Here is a 20,693-nt window from a genome sequence, read left to right on the forward strand (position 1 = left end):
ACGGGTGTATTGCAGTACATCTGAAACTTGTAAGCGCAAAGCAGACCGCGACGTGATATATTCATTGCATCAATTCGTGTGCAATTTGTAAGGGCGCGGTGACACAGACTTACTTCATTTCAAGGTTCTAATCCCTTAGGTTTTTTTTTTCCGGTAAAGTCACGTAGGTAAAACATCAAAATTAATTAATTAATTTTATTTTATTTTCATTAATTTTGATGTTTTACCTACGTGACTTTACCGAAAAAAACAAAAACCTAAGAATATGATTCCTTGCAGTCACGAAAGCTTCAAATCTAGAATTATAATCCCTTGTTCATCATCACGACGTCCCTTTTACTTTGATGTCTCAACAGCGTGACGGAGATCACGTGACGTGAGGGTTCTGCCTTTGCAGTGAGGGCTGTGAGTTGACGCCGAGGGGGGGGGAGGAGGCGCCTCGGCCCCCCCCCCCCATGTGGAGTGACGTCACCCGCTAATTATTGTTAATGGGGGGGGAGCTCCATGTGGAGTGACGTCACCTGCTCATGATTATTAATGAGGGGGGGGGAGCTCCATGTGGAGTGACGTCACCAGCTCATGATTATTAATGAGGGGGGTGAGCTCCATGTGGAGTGACGTCACCTGCTCATGATTATTAATGAGGGGGGAGGGTGCTCCATGTGGAGTGACGTCACCAGCTCATGATTATTAATGAGGGGGGGGGAAGCTCCATGTGGAGTGACGTCACCTGCTCATGATTATTAATGAGGGGGGGGAGCTCCATGTGGAGTGACGTCACATGCTCATGATTATTAATGAGGGGGGGGGGGAGCTCCATGAGGAGTGACGTCACCTGTGCATGATTATTAATGAGGGGGGAGGGTGCTCCATGTGGAGTGACGTCACCTGCTCATGATTATTAATGAGGGGGGGGGAGCTCCATGTGGAGTGACGTCACCAGCTCATGATTATTAATGAGGGGGGGGGGAGCTCCATGAGGAGTGACGTCACCTGCGCATGATTATTAATGAGGGGGGGGGGAGCTCCATGAGGAGTGACGTCACCTGCGCATGATTATTAATGAGGGGGGAGGGTGCTCCATGTGGAGTGACGTCACCTGCTCATGATTATTAATGAGGGGGGGGAAGCTCCATGTGGAGTGACGTCACCCGCTCATGATTATTAATGAGGGGGGGGAAGCTCCATGTGGAGTGACGTCACCAGCTCATGATTATTAATGAGGGGGGGGAAGCTCCATGTGGAGTGACGTCACCAGCTCATGATTATTAATGAGGGGGGGGGGAGCTCCATGAGGAGTGACGTCACCTGCGCATGATTATTAATGAGGGGGGGGGCTCCATGTGGAGTGACGTCACCAGCTCATGATTATTAATGAGGGGGGGGGGGAGCTCCATGTGGAGTGACGTCACCAGCTCATGATTATTAATGAGGGGGGGGGCTCCATGTGGAGTGACGTCACCTGCGCATGATTATTAATGAGGGGGGGGGGGAGCTCCATGAGGAGTGACGTCACCTGCGCATGATTATTAATGAGGGGGGAGGGTGCTCCATGTGGAGTGACGTCACCTGCGCATGATTATTAATGAGGGGGGAGGGTGCTCCATGTGGAGTGACGTCACCTGCGCATGATTATTAATGAGGGGGGGGGGGAGCTCCATGAGGAGTGACGTCACCTGCTCATGATTATTAATGAGGGGGGAGGGTGCTCCATGTGGAGTGACGTCACCTGCGCATGATTATTAATGAGGGGGGAGGGTGCTCCATGTGGAGTGACGTCACCTGCGCATGATTATTAATGAGGGGGGAGGGTGCTCCATGTGGAGTGACGTCACCTGCGCATGATTATTAATGAGGGGGGGGGGGGAGCTCCATGAGGAGTGACGTCACCTGCTCATGATTATTAATGAGGGGGGAGGGTGCTCCATGTGGAGTGACGTCACATGCTCATGATTATTAATGAGGGGGGGAGGGTGCTCCATGTGGAGTGACGTCACATGCTCATGATTATTAATGAGGGGGGTGAGCTCCATGTGGAGTGACGTCACCTGCTCATGATTATTAATGAGGGGGGGGGGAGCTCCATGTGGAGTGACGTCACCTGCTCATGATTATTAATGAGGGGGGGAGGGTGCTCCATGTGGAGTGACGTCACCTGCGCATGATTATTAATGAGGGGGGGGGGAGCTCCATGAGGAGTGACGTCACCTGCGCATGATTATTAATGAGGGGGGAGGGTGCTCCATGTGGAGTGACGTCACATGCTCATGATTATTAATGAGGGGGTGAGCTCCATGTGGAGTGACGTCACCTGCTCATGATTATTAATGAGGGGGGAGGGTGCTCCATGTGGAGTGACGTCACCTGCTCATGATTATTAATGAGGGGGGGGAGCTCCATGTGGAGTGACGTCACCTGCTCATGATTATTAATGAGGGGGGGGGAGCTCCATGTGGAGTGACGTCACCTGCTCATGATTATTAATGAGGGGGGGGTGAGCTCCATGAGGAGTGACGTCACCTGCTCATGATTATTAATGAGGGGGGGGGAGCTCCATGTGGAGTGACGTCACCTGCTCATGATTATTAATGAGGGGGGGGGTGAGCTCCATGAGGAGTGACGTCACCTGCTCATGATTATTAATGAGGGGAGGGTGCTCCATGTGGAGTGACGTCACCTGCTCATGATTATTAATGAGGGGGGGGGGAGCTCCATGTGGAGTGACGTCACCTGCTCATGATTATTAATGAGGGGGGGGGGGAGCTCCATGTGGAGTGACGTCACCTGCTCATGATTATTAATGAGGGGGGGGGGGAGCTCCATGTGGAGTGACGTCACCTGCTCATGATTATTAATGAGGGGGGGGGAGCTCCATGAGGAGTGACGTCACCTGCTCATGATTATTAATGAGGGGGGGGGGAGCTCCATGAGGAGTGACGTCACCTGCTCATGATTATTAATGAGGGGGGGGTGAGCTCCATGAGGAGTGACGTCACCTGCTCATGATTATTAATGAGGGGGGGGGGAGCTCCATGTGGAGTGACGTCACCTGCTCATGATTATTAATGAGGGGGGGGGGGAGCTCCATGAGGAGTGACGTCACCTGCTCATGATTATTAATGAGGGGGGGGGGAGCTCCATGTGGAGTGACGTCACCTGCTCATGATTATTAATGAGGGGGGGGGGGAGCTCCATGTGGAGTGACGTCACCTGCTCATGATTATTAATGAGGGGGGGGAGCTCCATGTGGAGTGACGTCACCTGCTCATGATTATTAGTGAGGGGGGGGAGCTCCATGTGGAGTGACGTCACCAGCTCATGATTATTAATGAGGGGGGGGGGGAGCTCCATGTGGAGTGACGTCACCTGCTCATGATTATTAATGAGGGGGGTGAGCTCCATGTGGAGTGACGTCACCTGCTCATGATTATTAATGAGGGGGGGGGAGCTCCATGTGGAGTGACGTCACCTGCTCATGATTATTAATGAGGGGGGGAGCTCCATGTGGAGTGACGTCACCTGCTCATGATTATTAATGAGGGGGGAGGGTGCTCCATGTGGAGTGACGTCACCTGCTCATGATTATTAATGAGGGGGGAGGGTGCTCCATGTGGAGTGACGTCACCTGCTCATGATTATTAATGAGGGGGGGGAGCTCCATGTGGAGTGACGTCACCAGCTCATGATTATTAATGAGGGGGGAGGGTGCTCCATGTGGAGTGACGTCACCAGCTCATGATTATTAATGAGGGGGGAGGGTGCTCCATGTGGAGTGACGTCACCTGCTCATGATTATTAATGAGGGGGGAGGGTGCTCCATGTGGAGTGACGTCACCAGCTCATGATTATTAATGAGGGGGGTGAGCTCCATGTGGAGTGACGTCACCTGCGCATGATTATTAATGAGGGGGGAGGGTGCTCCATGTGGAGTGACGTCACCTGCTCATGATTATTAATGAGGGGGGAGGGTGCTCCATGTGGAGTGACGTCACCTGCTCATGATTATTAATGAGGGGGGTGAGCTCCATGTGGAGTGACGTCACCAGCTCATGATTATTAATGAGGGGGGGGGGGGGTGTCCATTTGGAGGACGTCACCTGCTCATGAATATTAATTAGGGGGGCTGGCCGATGTGGAGTGACGTCACGAGCCCTAACGACAGACATTGGTGGGTGATTATAGTCGGAATGTGTGTGTGTATATCCACTCGTGTATCTGCAGTCGTTTTTTGTAATATTCAACGCACGTCAAAGCACAACACGATTCGACATTGCAACAAACCTAACGCGTAAGCACGTTTTTAAACATACATACAAACATACATACGCTGGTGTGTGTCTCAGTCAGCGTGTGTTCCAATCCATGGGCCTCCCCTAGGCCGACTCAGCCTGAAACGAGTACCTGGTGCGGTGTGTAAATGCCGGCACTGGGAAGACAAAGGCGGCCCGGCGTGGTGTTGGCCACCCATCCCCTCGTGTGCCGTTCTGGCCTTAATAGGCGCTACTCGCTAACAGCACTTGCCCCAGCAGCATGGTAAAGGCTATAGGGGGGACCTTTGTCTTTGTGAGCGGGAGAGGTTTGCTCCAACTTCGATGTCTGTGCAAGTGTCACGTGACCCCTTCTCTTAACACCGGAAGCGAACTCCTTTGATTTCAACGCTTAATATTTTATTATTATTATTCTTTAAAATACTTATATTTACATCGCAGACGCCAACGATAAATGAAAGGAATATTACGCGACAATCTTTACACCCCCCCCCCCCACAAACAAAAACCAACAGAAGTTCACAGTTTAAGCACACGCTCGCGTTGGTGGTGGCGAGTGTTTTGCATCCAGACGCATGCGGGCAGCAGGTTCACGATCACGGGACGCGTGGAGTGTGCGGAGAGCGGTGGCGCAGCGGTTAGCGCGCTCCGCTACGATCCCGGCGGCCACCCGAGTTCGATTCCCGCTCACGGCAAAACACCACCCGGTGACGATTGTCTGAAAACCCCGTCCTGGGCCCATCTCGGAGTCGCCTCGGCACTCGAGCGAGTTGCCTTGTGCGCGCTGTGTAAACATCGACCGCTAGGGAGACAAAGGCGGCCGGGCGAGGTGCTAGCCCCCCACCTGTGTGCCGTTTCGGACCTTCATCAGGCGCTCGCTAACAGCACTCGCCCCAACAAGCACTCTGTTGAGGCCTCTACGGGGGGAGGGGAGGGGAGGGGGCCAGGTTCTTTGTCTTGTGCGAGGGGGGGCATACACAAGTGCACATCCGGCATGTACACGAAGGGTCGAGCGGGGGAGGAGGGGTCGGCTACGCGGGGGTGGAGAATTATCATCCCACTCACCCCTCCTGCCACTACCCCCCACCCCCCCACGGCTCTCGTCACCCACGCTCCGCCCCCCCCCCGCCCCCCCCCCCCCATTCTCACCTCCGGCCCCTGTCCAGCTCCTCCGCATGCTGCACGCGTCTGCAACGAGCACCCAAACACGGCCATCGAAATGCGCGAGAGGAGGAAAACGCACCACCCCGAATCGTGTGCGCGCTCGTGTGTGCGCGCTCGTGTGTGTGCGCGTGTGTGTTCATTCGACAGCCTGCTAGGGCTACACGCGGGGCATCCGTTGACTTCGTGTGTGCACTCTGCGTTCCTTTTGGGGGGCAAGTGCTGTTCGCGAGTGCCGGTGAAGGACGACACGAGGGGAGGGGGGGGGGGTCGTTGGTGTGCGGGTGACCACCACCACCAACCACCACCACGCAGGTCGCCTTTGTCGCCTTAGTCCGGTGGGGAGCGGTGGTGCAGTGGTTAGCGCTACGCCGCGCTACGAACCACGCCCAACCACAGTTCGCTTCCCGCTCGCGGCCATCAACACCGGCGACGATTATCTGAACCGGTCCGGGGCCTTCCCCTAGGTCGACTCGGCCTCAAGTGTGTACCTGGTGCGGTGTGTAAACATTGGTACTAGGGGAGACAAAGGCGGCCGGGCGTGGTGCTGGCCACCCACCCACCCCCTCGTGTGCGCCACAGTGCCGGTAGCCTTCATTGGTGCTGCTCGCTAACAGCACTTGCCCCAACATTCTGTGAAGGCGATACGGGGCAGGATGGTTGGGTAGTCGATTATTTCCGCCTTCCGTCCCCCTGCAGCGTCGTCATCCACGATCTGTCCATCGCTGGATGAAGGCCCACGGCGAATCTCGCAGGGGCGGGCCCTTCTTTGCTATCTGTCGTAATATTACATCTGTAGTCGTGTCTCTCTCTCTCTCACCTTACTCAAATATAGCCGAAACGCCATTTTCGTTGTTTTTTTTATTTTAATATCCATCATATATATGTGTGTGTGTGGCATCGAGCGCATTGTAAATAAAACATACCGTGAAACGAGCAGCAACGGCAATGTACAACGGGCGAACAGCGAGCTCGCCCCAAGATCCGCAGCATTCCCGCGAGCATTCGGGATTTGGGACAATTATTATAATTGTATATATGCACAGTAATAACACCCCCCACCCCCTCCGATTTACGTCTCTGCCCCCCCCCCCCACTCTTTACCCCCCCCCCCCGCACTCAACGTCCCAGACAGCGTCCTGCCTCGATATCCGTCGCCTCATCATCCTTCACCTCCTCCAAGCCGTCTCGACAGAACGTCGTCGCAGCCTTTCGGGAACGCATCCCCGACGCAAACCGAGGTATCACTATCTCTCTCTCTCTCTGTCGAGTAAAGTCCATCCAACCCGCCTCTCGCAGTGGGACACGACGGACGGATGTGTGAGCCTGGCACGGAGACTTTCAGCAACGCAGATCTTTGCCCCGATCTTTGTTCATCTTCTTCATCTTCATGCGCCGGTTCTGGAACCAGATCTTCACCTGACGCTCGGTGAGCGTGAGCACGCGGGCGACCTCGTAGCGCCGGTCCCGCGTCAGGTACATGTTGAAGAGGAACTCCTTCTCGAGCTCCAGCGTCTGGTACTTGGTGTAGGGACAGCGCTTCTTGCGAGAGGGTCGCGCGTGGATCCAGTTGGCGGTGGGGTTGTCTGCGGGTGCGGCACACGCGACAACGCGGCAGCCTTCCACGCGCAGCGCCATCGGCAGGCACCGCACGTACATACAGAGATAACCCCCCCTACCTCCCTCCCTCCCTCCCCCCTCGTATCGGGGGCAAGTGGTGCTATCGAGTAGCCACCTGTGAAGGCCGCCACGGCACGCGTGGGTGGTCAACACCACGCCACTGCAAGACAAAATATAAAGATCCCCCCCCCCCCCCCGTGTAGGCTTAACGGAGCGATCGGGCAAGTGCTGTTCGCAAGCAGCATCTGTGAAGGCCGGCTCCACCGGCACGGCGCACGAGGAGGCGCGCGTGGCCTTCGGTTCGCCAGGTGCTCATTTAATGCTGAGTCGACCTAGGCGAGGCCCGAGAGGGGTTCAAATTGTCGTGTAGGGGGGGGGGAATTGAACTCGGGTCGCCGGGTTCGTAGTCGCGGTGCGCTCACCACGACACCCCCACCTTCCCCGCACGCGTAGATGCATGCACAGCAATGCAGACACACGCAGAGACAGGCATACACGGAGAGGATCGCAGAACACAGATAAACACTGACACACAACAACAACAACAACAGCAGCAGCTGCAGCAGCCGCCATTTGCCACGACGTGGCGGTGACGTTTCCACGCGCGCATATGCCAGGCCAGGAGACACACAGACACACACACACAGACACACACACAGACACACACACAGACACACACACACAGACACACAGACACACACACACACAGACACACACACAGACAGACACACACACAGACAGACACACACACACAGGACTCACATAGAGAGAGAGACACAGACAAGCACTCAGACAAACGTAGGGATGCATACAGGCCGCAGAGGTACAAATATACACACACGGATATGTGAATACAAAGATTAAAGACAAAGATCCCCCATTTAGCCCGAACAGACTGTAGGGGCAAGTGCTGTTAGCGAGTAGCACCTATGAAGGCCGGCACGGCACACGAGGGGGTGGGCGGCCAACACCACGCCCGGCCGCCTTTGTCCTCCCAGTGACGATGTTTACACATCGCACCTGGTACTCATTGAGGCTGAGTCAACCTAGTCGTCACCGGTGTTGGCCGTGAGCGGGCAGCGCGCTAATTGCTACACGACCGCTCCCCACCATGAGATTACACACACATGTACACGCTTAAGCACACACAAAGACACACACGTACACAATACACACGGATATGTTTTGTTAGCCTCATATCAGAAGCGGAACGAGTTTTGTTAGCGAGCGCCTATGAAGGGTAGTCTGTTCGCCGCACCACACCGTCCCCACGCGCCTTTGTCTCCCCAATGGTGCCTTCAAGTACAGCGAGTTTGCCTGAAAGAGTCGCTTATATCAGAAGCAGAGGTATCAGTTGCTGGATGTGTTGTAAACGCTCTGAGGGGTCTCACCCAGGTAGTTGGTACCGATGCGCAGGACGTGAAATACTTCAACACGGCTTAGACACAGACACACACATCGCTTACACATAGACACACACACCGCTCACACATAGACACACACACCGCTCACACATAGACACACACACCGCTCACACACAGACACACGCACGTACACCGCTTACACACAGACACACACACACCGCTTACGCACAGACACACACACCACTTACACACAGACACACACATACACCGCTTATACACAGACACACACACCGCTTACACACAGACACACACACCACTTACACACAGACACACACACCGCTTACACACAGACACACACACCGCTCACACACAGACACACACACTGCTTACACACAGACACACACACACACCGCTTACACACAGACACACACACCGCTTACACACAGACACACACACCACTTACACACAGACACACACACCACTTACACACAGACACACACACCACTTACACACAGACACACACACCACTTACACACAGACACACACACCACTTACACACAGACACACACACCACTTACGCACAGACACACACACCACTTACACACAGACACACACACCACTTACACACAGACACACACACACCACTTACGCACAGACACACACACTGCTTACACACAGACACACACACCACTTACACACAGACACACACACCACTTACACACAGACACACACACCGCTTACACACAGACACACACACACCACTTACGCACAGACACACACACCGCTTACACACAGACACACACACCGCTTACACACAGACACACACACCACTTACACACAGACACACACACCACTTACACACAGACACACACACCGCTTACACACAGACACACACACACCACTTACACACAGACACACACACACCGCTTACACACAGACACACACACCGCTTACACATAGACACACACACACACCGCTTACACACAGACACACACACAGCTTAGACACATACACACACCGCTTACACACAGACACACACACCACTTACACACAGACACACACACCGCTTACACACAGACACACACACCGCTTACACACAGACACACACACCACTTACACACAGACACACACACACCGCTTACACACAGACACACACACACTGCTTACACACAGACACACACACCACTTACACACAGACACACACACCGCTTACACACAGACACACACACCGCTCACACACAGACACACACACACCGCTCACACACAGACACACACACACTGCTTACACACAGACACACACACCACTTACACACAGACACACACACCGCTTACGCACAGACACACACACCGCTCACACACAGACACACACACACCGCTTACACACAGACACACACACCGCTCACACACAGACACACACACCGCTTACACACAGACACACACACACCGCTCACACACAGACACACACACCGCTTACGCACAGACACACACACCGCTCACACACAGACACACACACCGCTTACACACAGACACACACACCGCTCACACACAGACACACACACCGCTTACACACAGACACACACACACCGCTTACACACAGACACACACACACCGCTTACACACAGACACACACACTGCTTAGACACAGACACACACACCGCTTACACACAGACACACACACACCGCTTACACACAGACACACACACACCGCTTACACACAGACACACACACTGCTTAGACACAGACACACACACACCGCTTACACACAGACACACACACACCACTTACACACAGACACACACACACCGCTTACACACAGACACACACACCACTTACACACAGACACACACACCACTTACACACAGACACACACACACCGCTTACACACAGACACACACACACCGCTCACACACAGACACACACACCGCTCACACACAGACACACACACCGCTTACACACAGACACACACACCACTTACACACAGACACACACACACCACTTACACACAGACACACACACACCGCTTACACACAGACACACACACCACTTACACACAGACACACACACCACTTACACACAGACACACACACACCGCTTACACACAGACACACACACCGCTCACACACAGACACACACACCGCTTAGACACAGACACACACACCGCTTACACACAGACACACACACCGCTTAGACACAGACACACACACCGCTTACACACAGACACACACACACCGCTTACACACAGACACACACCGCTCACACACAGACACACACACCACTTACACACAGACACACACACCGCTCACACACAGACACACACACCACTTACACACAGACACACACACCGCTCACACACAGACACACACACCACTTACACACAGACACACACACCGCTCACACACAGACACACACACCGCTCACACACAGACACACACACCGCTCACACACAGACACACACACACTGCTTACACACAGACACACACACCGCTTACACATAGACACACACACACCACTTACACACAGACACACACTCCGCTTACACACAGACACACACACACCACTTACACACAGACACACACACCACTTACACACAGACACACACACACCGCTTACACACAGACACACACACACCGCTTACACACAGACACACACACACCGCTTACACACAGACACACACGTACACCGCTTACACACAGACACACACACCACTTACGCACAGAAGCACATGTACACCACTTACACACAGACACATACCCCGCTTATACACAGACACACACACTGCTTACGCACAGACACACACACACACCGCTTACACACAGACACACACACACACACCGCTTACACACACACACACAGAGACCACGTGCGCACACAGACAAAGATAGCCCGGATAGCCTGCGTCCACTGTCGGGGCAAGAGCTGTTAAGGGGAACCTGTCAAGGTTCGACAGGGCCCGCGATGGGTCAGTGCGACTGGGCCCCTTGACGCAGGCCCGGTCGTCTTTGTCTCCTCAGTGTTGACGTCCACGCATCAATCAGCTCTGGTTCTCTCGTCTCACAGGCTGAGTGAGGATGGCTCAGAACCGCTGCAGATTTTAACTCGCCTCTGATGATAACCCTGGTCGAGAATCGAACTCGGAGAGGGGGGGGGTCTACGGGCTCGTGGCCTATCCAGTGACCTCACCATCACAACCACCGGCCCCAGCTCTCCCCCGCCACACACACAGAAACAGATCCTCCGCTATATATTTTGACTCAAAACTGCCGTGACTGCGGGAATTCACATTCTTTGGTTGGTTTTCGGTGAAGTCACGTGGGTAGAAAATAAGTTAATAAAAAATAAAAAATAAAACTCACGACGTTTCGATCGCAACACGAGCGGTCTTCATCAGGCGGAGCGAAAACGACGACCGCTTTTGTTGCGATCGAATCGTCGTGAGTTTATTTATTTATTATTTTGTCTTTTGTCTCCATTTGTTGTCTCCATTGTGGCGACGTGTTTACACGCGCGCCAGGGACACTCATTTGAGGCTGAGTCTACCTAGGGAAGGACCCGGGACCAGGGTCGTACAGGCGTCACCGGTGTTGACCGTGAGCGGGAATCGAATTCGGGATGCCGGGTTCGTAGCGCAGCGCGCTACTACTCCCACCACCACCACCACCACACAGTCACACTTGTAAGTACGTACGCACACACGCAAGTACACGCACGCAAGTACACGCACGCATACAAAAGTACACGCACGTACACATAAGTGCACGTAGCACACACACACACGTAGCACACACACACACGTTACACACACACAACACACAGACGTTACACACACACAAATAACACACACACACAAATAACACACACACAACACACACACACAGACACGCAGCACACAACACACACACACAACACACACACGTAACACACACACAAAACACACACAAGTACATGTAGCACACACACACAACACACACACATGTAACACACACGTAACACACACACATGTAACACACACACACGTAACACACACAACTACAAGTAGCACACACACACAGACACGCAGCACACACACACACACACGTAGCACACACAGCACACACACACGTAGCACACACACACAAGAAACACACACAGACACGCAGCACACACACACACACACGTAGCACACACAGCACACACACACGTAGCACACACACACACACACAAGAAACACACACACGTAGCACACACACACACAGCACACACACACGTAACACACACAGACACGCAGCACACACACACACAGCACACACACACGTAACACACACAGACACGCAGCACACACACACACACACACGTAGCACACACAGCACACACACACACGTAGCACACACACATACACAAGAAACACACACACGTAGCACACACACACACAGCACACACACACGTAACACACAGACACGCAGCACACACCACACACACGTAGCACACACAGCACACACACACGTAGCACACACACAAGAAACACACACACGTAGCACACACACACACAGCACACACACAGGCACGCAGGTTCTCGTCTAGGGCGTCTCACGGTGTCACGTTCGTCCATCACCTCACCTGGTCTGACCCCCCCGCTCCCCCTCCCCCTCCTGTCACTTATAAAACGCGCGTGTGCTCATAAAACAGCAAGGTTCACCCTCATTGTTTTGGAACGTGCGCACACGTGCAGCCACGGCACGCGAATGCTCAAATACAACGCAAAGCATCGTATTACAATTCATCAAATATGAACGCAGCACAGCGGACCTGCATCAAATATATGATTGCAATCGTAATAAATAATGTTACGAGAGAATAGGCAACGTGGACAATTAGCGTACACAACGACTACCGCTTGTTGCGTGTGTGAAGTCAGCGCGTAAAACTGTCCAATCGCCGGTGTCATCGAAGATACGTCCCGACGTGCTGCCCGTACAAGCTGCCCCGCGTGCATAGTCGCTAAGAACGTGGCGTGAAGCTCAACACGGCCTTGGTGGCTGTCTTGTACGACGAAGGGCTGAACCGCCTTCCCTTGCGTATGCGGCAAAGGGACAAAAAAATCGACGCACCGGCGGCAGTGCGGGGTCCGTTGCGTGATGTTATAACGTGGCCCTAAATCTAAAATAAAAACAGAGAAATATTAAAACGCACTTTTTTTTTTACTTGCATTGTAAAGTAATTGTGTATTTTTTTTTTGCATTTGCTATACAGCCAGATAATACGAAAAATCGCTAACCTTAAACACCCGGTCGTTCGTAAAAGTCGAAGGCGGTATAGTACTATAGTAATAGAGCGAGTGCAGAATCACTGAACCGGAATTGATCGCTTGAAAGCATTTTGCGCGAGGCCCTTGAGAGTGCGGGGCCCGTAGCATTTGAAGCTACTCTTGCTACTAGGCGGCATTACATCCCTCGCTACACTCGGTAGGCTCAACACTCCATCCAGTAGCTGCACTGTGCACGCGTTCCCTAACGTAGCAGTAGCAGCCATCATCTATCCACTGCTGGACAAAGGCAACCCCACTCCCCCCGCTCTAATCAGCCCGCATCTCTCACGAGGGTCCGTCTATAGCAATGCAATGTGGTGACCATATAGGGCCTCTATCGCTCTCTCCCAATCATACATTATTAAACGTGCACACACACATCATCTTAACAATCTTCAAAAACAAAAGGGACTACAGCCTGTCAATGAAACTAACCCAACGCGTGCGCTCTTACTCTTTGGGTCTTTCGGTAAAGTCACGTAGGTAGATTCAAAGAAAAATAACAAAAAAATAACAAAAAAAATAACTGAGATTCTGAACAAGACGGGGGAAGGGTGGTGCTGAGTGGTGGGATGAGACGATCGGTGCCTTGCTGCCGTCTCTGTCGCCTGACGCGATGTTGATTCGTGTTGTAACGACACGAGGTCGACTACCGCCCCCCCCCCTGTCTCCCCCTGCTCCCCCCGCCCCTCGTTGTGATGCGACCTTGAGGCCGCATTCCCAACCAGAGGTCAGGCTGGCCCAGAAGTCACCCCACATCGGGTTAGTTAGAATATTTATTAAAACACTGCCATTAAGACATTCTCATAGGTGGTGTTTTTTTGTCTTTCATTAATCTGTTAATATATATTTTGTTTCCGCTTTTCAGAGGACGTTTACAAATGGAAAGTCGAGTGACTGACTTGAGACGTGACACGTAAGTGAAGGATGCTCAAATATGACACATTTGCAATTTGTTAAAATAAAGTCCTCAACTGTTTTTAAAAAAATACTTCGTGCATAAATATTATTCATGAAAGATCGCTTGCCACGTTTGTTGTTAACATCAATTAAATTCCACTATATGATTTCTTACAAATAATGATTCTAACCCTATGTGATCTGATTCTTGGCCCACCCTTTATATATGCATTGGCCGTGCGGTTATACATATTTGGAGAAGTGTTATACAGTATATATATAATCACGGCCTATACTGTGAGTCTGATGTGCAAGTCTACATGCGTGAGTGTGTATATCGACTATGTATATATGTATGTTGAACTCTGCTTTGTGCGTGGTACAGTGCATTAGTATTCTTTGTGCTTTTCAGTCGTGTCGCCTGCATGTCTGTAGTTTTTGTCCACTGTGCATAATTGCGCAGTGCTCTCAAAAAGGCGCACACTATGATGACACGTAATGGTCTGTTTTATAATAATACTATAACATTATGACATTGTTATATATATATACACGCGCGCGCGCGCACACACACAAACACGCACACGCAAACACGCACACGTGCATTTACAAATTGACAGTCCGAGTTAGGTAACTTATGATTACAGTATTATTATAAAAATGTTATAACATCAAACGTAAGCACGCTTAGTGTTGCAAGCTATTTGGTGAAGAATGCGGCATTGGCAGATGTGCAAAAGCATAATTATACAAGAGTGCATGGCCTTGAACGAATACAACAACAAAAATATATAATCGGCGACGTTTCTTCCTGGCATGTGAAGGCCCATTTCCCGAAACGTCTCCGATTTCACACAATTGTTGAGGGCGTCAGTGTTGTTGACGCGTGTGTTGTTTAAATTGCAGTGTGGGATCGGACATCATGTTGTTTTATATATCATGTATATTTCCCCGGTTAAACGCATACTTTAAAAACGTGTACGACTACAGTAACGCGCCACTGTGTCCCTTACTGCCAGAACAAAATATGTCCTTGTGACTAAAACAACACACGTGTGTGTGTGCATATACGTGTCGACTTCTATTCGCCGCAAACAAATTGCGTTGACTCTCAAAGGAAATTTGTTTTGTTTTGGGGCGGGGGGAGGGGGTAAAGGTTTTTATTTTCATCCCAAAAAAATATAAATCTGCCCGGACGTCAATCGAACGACGTTGGTACAACGACAACGCGTGGCTTAACGATGGGACTACGACTCGGTCGGTGGGGCGGACGGCGAAGCGTCTTTGTATTTCCCAAAAATATTCTAAAAATATATATTTCCGCGCAAATCGCGTTAAAATTAATTTAACTCGTTCGTTCGTGGTCCGTTCATTAATTCATTCGCCGAGAAGACAAGCCAAGTGGACAATCGCCCTCCAAACGATTACGCGACTGTGCACCCCCAACGACATTTATCGTAATCATATTTGGTTATATCCATAATACCGATTTTTGCTATGTATATGTCAAAGCGTCCTTCATGTATAATTGAATCTCAAAACGTCTGAACATGCTTTTTATGAACGCGCGCATTGCCATCACAAAATCCAAACAATGACGGACATCATTAAATAGAAACAAACCCCATAACGATAACAGCGCCTCCACAGATCAACATAACCAAGAGACCAGCAACAGCACCGCTTAGGAGAGAACAAAGCAGCAGAGACTCAAATCGAACCCTCGAGTGGAGGAGGAGATGTCCCTGGCTCGCTTGTGCATCGCTGGTGGTGCAAGTTGCGCGCGTGTGTGTCTGTCTGTGTGTCGTCTGCGTGTCTGTGTGTGTCGTCTGTGTCTGTGTGTGTCGTCTGTGCCTGTGTGTGTCGTCGTCTGCGCGTGTGTCTGTGTGTGTCGTATGGGGAGCGGTAACGTAGTCATCAAAGCGCTGCGCTACGAACCTAAACGAACCCAGTTCGATTCCCGCTCGCGGCCAACATCAATGACGGTCATCTGAAGCGGTCCTGGGCCTCCCCGAGGTCGACTCAGCCTCAAAGAGGACCTCGTGGCGATGCGTGTGTGTTAAACGTCGACACCGGGGAGACAAAGGCGGCCGGGTGTGCTTGCTGGCCAACCCACCAACCCCCTCGTGCGCGCTCAACAGCACTTGCTCTAACAGCAACATTCCGTCAAGGCCATACGGGGGGGCGGTAGATCTTTGGTCTTTGCGTGTCGTGTGTGTGATGTGTCCGTGCAAAACCAACGGCGCGCACACATGCGCGCGCGTGTGGTGCCCTACTTACTGGGGTCAATGTGCACCTTGTCGTCGCTCTTCTCGGACTCCACCTCCGCCTTGTCCGCGCACGGGAACGCGGGCACCTCGGGCGCCTTCTCTCGACGCTCCGCGGGCGCCTCGGCCGGGAACTCCGCGTGCATCGCAGCAGACGACGACGCGCCGGGCGACACATCGAACGCGGCAGAGTCTGAACGCTCACCCCTCCTCGCCGCCTGCCGATGCTGCTGCTGCTGCTGTTGCAGCAGCTGTTGCTGCTGCTGCTGCTGCAAAGGCTCGAGTTTGTAATCGTAGGAGGGTCTGACCCCACCGCCGCCGCCGCCGCAGAACCCCGAGAATCCCACGGGCTCGAGCCAAGAGCGCACGAAGCGTCCGCCCTCGTCGGCGAGGTGCGGCTGCCCCACGTAGGCCGCGTGCGGATGAAAGACCCCGCCGGGCTGCGGCTGCTGCTGCTGCTGCGTCTGGATAGGCGACCATGCGGAGGGGGAGACGAACACGGAGCCCTTGGGCTGGAAGCTGCACGAGGGGAAGTCGGGGTGTTCGCTCAGCTGCACGGGGGCCGCGGGTCTGCCCGCCTGCGGATGGTGCGCGCCTCCACCACCGCCTCCACCACCGCCTCCACCACCACCGCCGCCACCACCACCACCGCCGCCACCTCCGCCCGGGTACCGCGAGGCCGAGGCCGCTGCTGCTGCAGCTGCTGCGGCCGCGGCGGAGGAGGCGGCGCTCATCATTCCGTCCGCCGCATCGCCGCCGATGAGCGAGTGAACGTAGTACGTGCCGAGGGTCCCCGAGCTCGACATGGAGACCGCGCGGGTCGGCCGCCTCGCGTCTCCGCGCTGCAGTCTGATTCACCCCCCCCCACTACTCCACCCCCCCACTACTCCACCCACCCCCCCACTACTCCACCCACCCCCCCACTACTCCCCCCCCCTCCCTGGACTCCACACACCCCTTCCCTGCCTCCTCCTCCACCACTAACGCCAATGCCTCCCCTGCCCCCGGCACACTCCCCACTCCCCTTGTCCCTTCTCGCTTCGTTCACTCAGAGGGAGGGGATGGGGGGTGGTGGTGGGGGGGGGCGATCGCCGCTGTCTCGCTCCGAGCCGCCGTGATCGCGGTCTCTCCTCTTTGCACTGTGCCCACGATCGCCGATGGAGAGGGGGGGGGGTGGTGTCCGGGCTGAGTGTCCGAAGCGATTCTCAGCAAGAGACATTTGATGATTTTGACGTACAGCCCGTAACAGACTGCTGGGTAAAGTGCTGCGAGCGAACGATCAACAAAAGTCCGGTACAGCACACGAGAGGGTGGGTGGCCAGCACAACGCCCGGCCGCCTTTGTCTCCCCAGTGACGCTGTTTACAACACCACACCGAGTACTCATTTGATGTTGAGTCGACCTAGCGGAGGCCCGGGGCCGGTTCGAATAAAGTAATCGTCGCTGGTGTTGGCCGTGATCGGGAATCGAACTCGGAGCGCGCTGACCGCTACACTACCGCTCCCCCCCCCCCCCGCAATGAACACGTACACATGCACTCGCACACGCGAAGCCTGTGCGAGCAATCACGCGCGGCGTTTGTTCCAAAGCGGTGGTGCAAAAGGCATGAGGGGCACTTGCAAATAGCCCGCTTGGAGGAGGGTCACGTTGAGGTTTTGTATCTGTCGGGTTTTTTCCGTGCAATCCTGAGTGGCTGCTGCAGCTGCTGCTGTTGTTGTTGTTGTGTGCGCGTGTGTGGCCTTTATGGGCGCTACTCGCTAACAGCACTTGCCCCAATAGTCTATGAAGGCTATATGGGGGCATTTTGTATTGGTCTTTGTTGTTGTTGTTGTAAATATTGTTGTTGTTGTGTCTGTTTCCTTTTGTAAAAGCTACGCAAATGTAATATGCATTATTTACACCTTCAAATAATTATGCCAGCTGAAACACAGATGAAATGGCATGCAGATATTGATCGTTTTAACTGCTGTAATGCAGTTGCGCAACGATATATTAAACATTTTATGCGCATCTTATTATAATCCTCGAGTGAATACAAAGCCTGCACAGGCTGCTGGGGCAAGTGCTGAAGGCGATGTTTATGACACACACTGCACTAGGGCTCAACGATTTGGGGAAATATTTAATTGCGATTTTTTTCCGACAGATATTGCGATTTGATCTGCGATAAAAAAAATTTTAAGTCAAACTTCAGTTCAATATTCACTGTATAATATATTTAAAACATGTGATGGAGCATTACCACGTGATACCATCAAGGATGAGAACTTAAAAGATATGAATTGCTTCCAACATGTTTTTATTAAGTTTAAATTGAAATAGAACAAACATTTAACATTTGTTAGGTTAAACAAATAAAGTTATAATCATAAAACATACCAATAAGAAAGTATTAGGACTTTTCAAATCACAACCTTTGCGATTTGCAAATTGCATTTTCAATTTGAAATCGATTAATCGTTCAGCCCTACACTGCACCAGACACTCAGTTGAGGCTGAGTCGACCTAGGTGAAGGCCAAGAACCGGTTCAATATAATCGTCACCGGTCTTGGCCCTGAGCGGGAATCGAACTCGGGTCGCCCGTTTCGTAGCGCGGCTCACTAACCGCTACACTACCGCTCCCCACAATACAAAAAAAAGACAAAGATCCCCCATATAGCCTTAACAGACTGTTGGGGCAAGTGCTGTTAGCGATCACCTATGAAGGCCGCCACGACAGACGAGGTGGTGGGTTGGCCAACACCACGCCCGGCCGCCTTTGTCTCCCCAGCGTTGATGTTTACACACCGGACCAGCTACTCATTTGAGGCTAAGTCGACCTAGGGGAGGCCCAGAACCGGCTCAAGATAATCGTCACTGGGTGTTGGCCGTTAGCGGGAATCTAACTCGGCTCGTCGGATTCGTAGCGCAGCGCGCTAACCGTTGCACCACCGTTCCCCACAACGCATAACACACACACAGACATACACAGACACACACACAGACAGACACAGACAGACAGACACACACAGACACACGCACACACAGACACACAGACACACACAGACACACAAAGACACACACACACAGACACACACACAGACACAGACACACAGACACACACGCACACACAGACACACACAGACACACACACACACAGACACACACACAGACACACAGACACACAAACACACACACACACAGACACACACACACAGACAGACACACACACAGACACGCACACCACACAGACACACACTCGTGATGCTTAACCATTGAGTGGCCCGCTGTGCTGACACACGTGCCCCCCACCCCCCCACGCGAGCAACAACCATTGTCAGCGAACAGCTCTCGACCCCATCACACAACTGCGGACGGCCTAGCCGACGTTCAAATATAACCCTCGCAGACGGCGCTTGCGTAACACAAGTTGCGTGCCTCATCCGCGTGTGTCGTGGTGGTCTGGAAATGAGATAATGTAGAGCCTTGTAAATTCGAACCGACCGCATCTTCGCCTTCTGGCACGAGTGCGCGCGTGTGTGTGCGTGCGTGCGTGCGGTCGTGTCGTCGCAGTTAGTGGTAGGGGGAGCGGTAGTGTAGCGGTTAGCGCACAAACCCGGCGACCAGGTTAAGTACCCACTGACGATTATCCAATACCCGTCCTGAGCCTACGCCAGACCTAACTCATCGCCATTATAGAGATAGAAAGGTGGCGGGACGTGGTGCCGGCTAACCCTCCCACCCCCCCCCACCCACCTCGTGTGCAGTGCCGGCCTTCGTGGGTGCTACTCGCTAGCAGCACTTGCCCCGGCATTCTGTTGAGGCTACAACGCGAGGGGGAGTCTTTGTCTT

At 52.9% G+C, this 20,693-nt stretch overlaps 1 protein-coding gene across 1 annotated transcript; it reads right to left on the bottom strand.

Moving 5' to 3' along the window:
- Positions 1–6,685: 6,685 nt before the first annotated feature.
- On the bottom strand, positions 6,686–17,713 carry LOC144720822 (homeobox protein Hox-C9-like). The gene is made up of 2 exons (XM_078597896.1): positions 16,875–17,713; positions 6,686–7,015 (listed from the first exon to the last, which is right to left on the bottom strand). The coding sequence occupies exons 1-2, from the start codon at positions 17,665–17,667 to the stop codon at positions 6,771–6,773; spliced, it is 1,038 nt and encodes a 345-aa protein (XP_078454022.1). The 5' UTR covers positions 17,668–17,713; the 3' UTR covers positions 6,686–6,770.
- Between the last annotated feature and the right edge of the window lie 2,980 nt (positions 17,714–20,693).

The sequence above is a fragment of the Lampetra planeri genome, chromosome 1 (assembly GCF_965212315.1).
Source record: "Lampetra planeri chromosome 1, kcLamPlan1.2.h2, whole genome shotgun sequence".
In the NCBI taxonomy this organism is placed as follows: domain Eukaryota; kingdom Metazoa; phylum Chordata; class Hyperoartia; order Petromyzontiformes; family Petromyzontidae; genus Lampetra; species Lampetra planeri.